The following is a 6,565-nucleotide window of genomic DNA, read 5'->3' as shown; positions in this document are numbered from 1 at the left end:
TTTGGCTTGCCTAAGCAGAGCTTGGTCCATATGTGCATTTAACCAAACAAAAAAAAAGCTTAGGGAATTTTCAATAGGTGATTTAGGATGCTGTCTTGAATAAACTCTCATTTACAAACGAGTAACACTTCTCCATGGGTATGACGGTGAGAATCCACTTCTACCTTTGGTATATTTCTTCCAAATACCATGTGCTAAGAATGATTTCACATCTAGTGTTATTAATTGCTGTATGTTGACTACATCTTCCAACTAATTGCAGAAGTTATACTCCATTGCTAATGAAAATCATTCTTTGATGAGTGAAAACTGACCTTTTGAATTAATTTTTTAAGGGCAATTTTGACATCTTTATTTCTCAGGCTGTAGATCATGGGATTCAACATAGGCACAACAATGGTATAAAACACAGATGACAATTTACTTTGTCCAATGTAGCTGACTGAGGATGGCTGAAGATACATGAAAGCTAAAGAACCATAGAAAATAGCAACAGCCAAGATGTGGGAGCTGCAGGTGCCGAAGGCCTTGAGTCTTCCCCCAGTGGAATGAATATTGAGGATGCTGACAATGATGAAGATGTAGGAACTAAGAATGGTAATAGCTGGTATAAGAATGTTAAATGAACCAAGTGACCATACTAGTACTTCATTGATAAAAGTACTAGAGCAAGAGAGCTCCAGTAATGGGAAAAGATCACAGAAGTAGTGTCTTATTATGTTAGCCTTACAGAAAAGTAATCTTATCAAGAAAAAAGTAAAAGCCGTGGCACTAAGGAAGCCCATACCATATACCCAGGCTATCATCCACAAACAGACTTGATAGGACATGGTTACATTGTAAAGCAAAGGGTTAGAGATAGCCACATAGCGGTCATATGCCATTGCAGCTAACATGTAACATTCTGCAACAGCAAAAGCACAAAAGAAGTAGAATTGAGCCATGCATTCTGGATAGGGAATGACATTCTTCTCTGTCACAAAGTTCACCAGCATTTTGGGAGTAATTACAGTGGACTGACAGCAGTCAATAAAGGACAGACTGCTGAGTAAATAATACATGGGTGTGTGTAAATGAGAACTAAACACAATCAAGATGATCATGCCTAGATTTCCAACAACTGTAACCAAATAGACTCCTACAAAGATGAGCAATAAGGGCAATTGGACTTCTGGATTCTTTGTTAACCCATCAAGGATGAATTCAATCACTGTGGTTTGATTTACTTCTTCCATTCTCTTCTGGAAACTCTATGTAAGAAAAAAATTACATAGAAGAAAAATGTAAATATTCAGTCTCCTATCACTCAGTGAATTTTGAAAGACAATTCAAATATTTTCAGGTATCTCCAATTAGCTGATATCCTCTTTTCAATCTAAGCAGTCAGAGATTTTGTAGTCCTGCAAAAAGAAAATGTGTAAAGAAATAATCAAACAGAAGTTTGTTTACTTGTGATTTTTTAACAAGAACTTTGTGTACTAGTACCCATTTCATACCACATGCAAACTATAATAGCACCCCTTAGAGAGTCTTTCAAGTGTTTGTCATGTCTTAGCGATATCACCTTTGTTTATTAGAAAATGTTTCACATGTGGTAAAGTAAAAACGTCATGAAAAGACATGAATAGCCAAATTTAAATTAATGTCTAATAAATTTAAGTATTGGACATAATTGTTTACAGTAGTTTTGAATTCTTCCTAAGTATGTATGAAATATCAACACATTTGCAACTATATAAAATGCTAAAATTCTTTGCATTTTTGTAATGATTTCATGAAAATGAAATCATTTCATGGAAGAGCTCAATGGGAAAACCTTGTTGCTGAAGATATCCTGTGCTTGGTCACAGAGCATGAAGATAACAGGATGATACTGGCTTGGAATTATCATCCTTATTGACTACCTTTTACAGGGTTGGAAGGTACCTTGGACACTACTTGAGGAGAAAAATGCTCAAAAATATTATCCAGCTCTGCAACTTTTGAGCTATAAGAACTTCTGGACAGGAAGACATTCTCATTAGTACATTAGTGGCATGAACAAAGGGGAATATTGAACAGGTTTTGCTCCATAGATAAAACTCATATCTGACAAGATTGTCAGACTAAGAACCTCTTCATATTGCTGCCCAAACTGCATTTTCTTATGAATATTTCAGTTGTTTTTTAAATTATTTTGTATAAATATTCCATGTTCACAATGACCCTTTTGCTGCTTTCATAATATCTATGAGCAAAGCACTGTAATGTCTACACAAAAATTCTGATTACCTTTTTTATACTTTAATTATTAAAACTTGAGTCACATCTTTTTCTCACTGAGTTAGGATGTATTTTCTATTTGCTAATATAATGTTTGAAGACTGTTTTGTCTTACATAATGACCTCACCAAAAGCTTTGTATTTATTAAGTTTTGTATGTCAATTAACTCTGTGTTTTGATTTAATAACATGTATCCTTATATTAAAACACATTTCAATTGATTTTTTTACATTAAAAAGCAATATTAATAGAATAAATTATGAACAGGTTAGCATATAATATGTAAATTCAATATAATAAAATACAAACAATCCTTATACTCTGGATTTCTTATGCAGTCCTGAGAGAACTTGAAGATAATTCTGAGAAGTGAAAAACACAACATAGAATGTTTTATATAATCAACATAGTAAAAAAAATATGAAGGTTCACGGAGTGAAGCAGAGGTTTGTCAACACAATTAGTGAATTTCACCAACAGAATTCTAGCTTTAAAGACACAATTGTAGTACTAAAGCAACTTTTGTTTACTTTGGATCATTTCAGAATTGACAGAAAACAACAATATATCATAATGTTAAAAAATATGTATCTTAAAAAATAATAATAAGAGAATCGGGAAACCCTGGAGGTATATAATGTTCACTACTAAAATTTCATCTTGAATCTCTCTGTGTGTTACACTCATATAAACTATTAGCAAGCATTTTAATTTCATAATATGAATAGTATATTTATTATTATTATTAATTGCGTTTGTTTCAATGATATGCACGTGCATTGGTGTATGTCATGGCACACATGTAAAGGTCACAGAATGATTTTGAAAAGCATCTTCTCTCCTCAATTATGTAGATTCTGAGGACTGAATGCAGGTCATCAGCATTGTGTGGCAAGTGCACTTAGCCTCTGGGTCAATTTGTCTGTCTAAGAGAATAAAGTTTGTAGTAGCTTTTCAATTAGATGTAAAACTATTATGAGCATAAAATGTGAATTAATTGTTTCCAATGTTGTTATTCATCAAAGTTAACTAAAATAATTCCAATATAATACAATTTACCGATGCAAAAATTTAAACATTTATATGAATAGAATAAACCTTGCTGTACTTTTTGTTTATACTCTTAGACTTAGTCCCAAGAGAAAGCTGAATCTCCACAGAGCAGATCCAATTTTATTTTTTACGTTCCTCAAGGTAACATCCACAGCTATAAATAATTTGCTCTTATTCTATTTCGGGATTTATTGAATATTAGCATTATATCAACTTACCATATTCTAGACTCAGCTAGAAAATTAATCAATTACATTGATTAAGCCAGTGTCATTAGGTCATTTCTCATTTTTGTATTTAGAAGTTATGTTATATTGTAGATAGACTAGTAGCTTATACAACCATTAAAAATATTCAAAATTATAAATACTACTCTTAAATGTATTTACTTATAGAACTTTTTACTCCTTGATACACGATGATTATGAATCACTTTGGAAAACTTGTAGAGATCTTCACTGCATAAAGTATCATAATAAAACTGTACAATCATAAAATAGCAAAAAATTGTGTATTTGGGAGGCATTAAAATAAGTAAAATCAGTCTAATCCCATGCTTCAAAGACAGTTTCTAGCATTGTTCTCCCCCACCCATGTTTTGCTTTGCCCCAGCTCTCCCTCATTCTCCATCTAGATATTTCTGAAGTACAAAGGGAATGACAATGACCTCAGGTCATTACAGCAGTAAAAGGTAAAGTGACATCCACTCTGATTTAAAGAACTCACAAACTAAACCTGGAGTACTAGCATATATTTATTGGAATGGGCTCCAAGTATGTGATAAATTTTGCAGAAAAAATAAAGCTAGCAGGTAAAGGCAGCACATTTGTAATTTAATCGATTAATACTGCAGCCTGAATGACTTAGGCTAAGTACTGGAATGTACCAATACTCATATTAACATTGAATTGTACAATAAACAAAATTTTGAGCTAATTCACAACCATAAAATTTGGAAATCATCACCTCTATTGAGTTAATATATATGATGATAATTATTTTTATTTTGATCTTTCATAAAATGTTTTACTATATAATTATTTAAATGTCTATAGATTCAATATGGTTCTTTAAAAATTTCTTTTGCTTGAAAAGCATCTTACGGTCCCCAATGATTATCAGGATGAATTTAAAATGCAAAACATGTTACACTTAGGCTTAGTTGTTTCAAATTAGTTACCAAAGCAAAGCTAATTTAGTGGGGTTATACATTCTGTAATTCAGAGGTAAATGTCTAATTTAGTCATTGAACTTAATTGATTGAATTACAGTCATCATAACAGGAATCATAGGTTAAGAGGGTTTTATGGAGTCTAACACTATGAAACATTTTCCTTTTGGAGTTAAACCTGAGCCAGATAGCACACATTTCCCAGGGTAAGTTGTACTTCTTGTGGTCAGCATGCCTTCAAACTGACTTCAAAGACAAAAATATCCAGGGAAATGAATCCACAAACCAACAAATTTTTTAAAAAAATTTTAAGACTTAATTAGGAATATATAAATTATATGGATGAAAACATTTTTTTGTGTGCAAGATAAATGGTTTGATTAAATTCATATGAAAACACCAAAGCATAAATCCTTACTAGGTCAAGAGAGTCCATGCATCCATGTATGATGCATAAGGAAATGAACATCTAAAACATCATTTATACATAAGCAGCGATTAAATTGTAATGATAATTCAAAGAAGAAATAAAATACACATTTCAGCTCAAAGGCATACAATCAGAAAACAGGAAAGATTCAGCATGTGCTGAGGTGCTGAGTTTAGTCTTCATTCTCCTGTGGAAAACTTGGTGGTTCCCATTAGAAACCATGGCCCTCTTCTACTCATCCCATTATAGTGTAATTTTAATGCCAATATGTATGTATTCAAGAGTATGGGAACACTATTATACATGCATAAATGCTTCTGTATGGTGAAGACAATGGTAGACATCCTCTTAAAGAGGGACAATTACAGAAAAAAAAATTATACAGAATATACATTTTCTTAAGTAATATGATTTCTTGAGACTTTCTTATATGCTGAGGGGAATAAAAGGAGAGAGCTTCATTTAGTGTATAGTATTTAAAATATTTAAGTTTGCTAATATTAAAATAAAGAAATTAGGAACTTATCCCTGCAAATAATATGTGTTCAGACAGTGATATAGACAGACTATTCCAATTTGTACACCCACTTTTTTGGCAATTATTTACTTCCTTTTAAATCTTCATTAAAATTGAACTGACAGAACTATCCTACTGAATAATAAAAATACTACATTATAATTGAATAAATGAATCTAGTAAGTAGTACAGTAGAAATTTTGACAGTGGTACCTCTAGACTCATGAATCATTCTCTTTTTCTCCAACAGTCTCAGTACAAATTTATTTCCCACTCACAAACTCTCTAATACTGATTGCTCAGCATTGTGCAGTCATCACTGCTGAGGAACCAGGACCCTGTGCTTAGTCTCAGAACTACTTTTGATGTTGATGTAATGACAGGTTAACAACCATAAGAACTTCTTCAGCTCTAGAGTTGGACACACTCTCACCTCTTGCAATCATCTGAGCAGTTCTGCCTCCTATACTCTGAAGGTGTACCTTAGAATTATATATGCCAACATCAAATAACATGATCACACAGTCTCCAAGGATTTTCAACTCACAGGGAGAAAACTCTTAAAAGGAAAGCAAATGGTATATCCCAGCTGGTTAATCTTTTTCTGTTATCAAAACCAGTCTCCACTGGTACTAAAGATTTCTTTAGTAATACCATCTAATTATAACCAATATTTTGACAAATGAAATCTCAATAGAATTTGAGACTCTACATTTTTTTATAAATTACTAGATAATGCTGTTGATCTTAGCACACAGTATAATGAGTTGGTCTTAAAAGTCAGAAGATAGTCTGACACAACTTATTGAAAAGAAGTTAGAGAATTTAGCATAATAAATTAATTTCTATTTCACAAAAGGTTGCTATTATATCATATCCAACTCAACAATTTGTATATTTGAGAACGCATGCCTCATCTACCTATGTAGGTGGGATTATAAGCAATTAGTTATGTATGAAAAACTTATATATTTATCTGTGTATATGTATGCATGTAAAGAAGTTGCAAGTGCATGTAACTGCATGAGTATGTGTAGGGCAAAGGAACAGTTCTGGTGTTCCTCAGGCTGCCCACATTTTTGGATGTAAAGGCTCTCACTGGCCTGGAATTAGCCAAATAGTTAGTCTGGG

General features: G+C 32.4%; 1 protein-coding gene across 1 annotated transcript; it reads right to left on the bottom strand.

Annotated features, from left to right (window-relative positions):
• Window positions 1-278: 278 nt before the first annotated feature.
• On the bottom strand, window positions 279-1,235 carry LOC142846793 (olfactory receptor 8G50-like). Its single transcript, XM_075967597.1, has one exon. It carries the CDS (start codon window positions 1,233-1,235, stop codon window positions 279-281), a length of 957 nt encoding a protein of 318 aa, XP_075823712.1.
• Window positions 1,236-6,565: the final 5,330 nt, after the last annotated feature.

This window comes from Microtus pennsylvanicus, chromosome 3, assembly GCF_037038515.1.
Source record: "Microtus pennsylvanicus isolate mMicPen1 chromosome 3, mMicPen1.hap1, whole genome shotgun sequence".
NCBI lineage: Eukaryota > Metazoa > Chordata > Mammalia > Rodentia > Cricetidae > Microtus > Microtus pennsylvanicus.
This window is presented reverse-complemented; position numbering and strand designations above follow the sequence as displayed.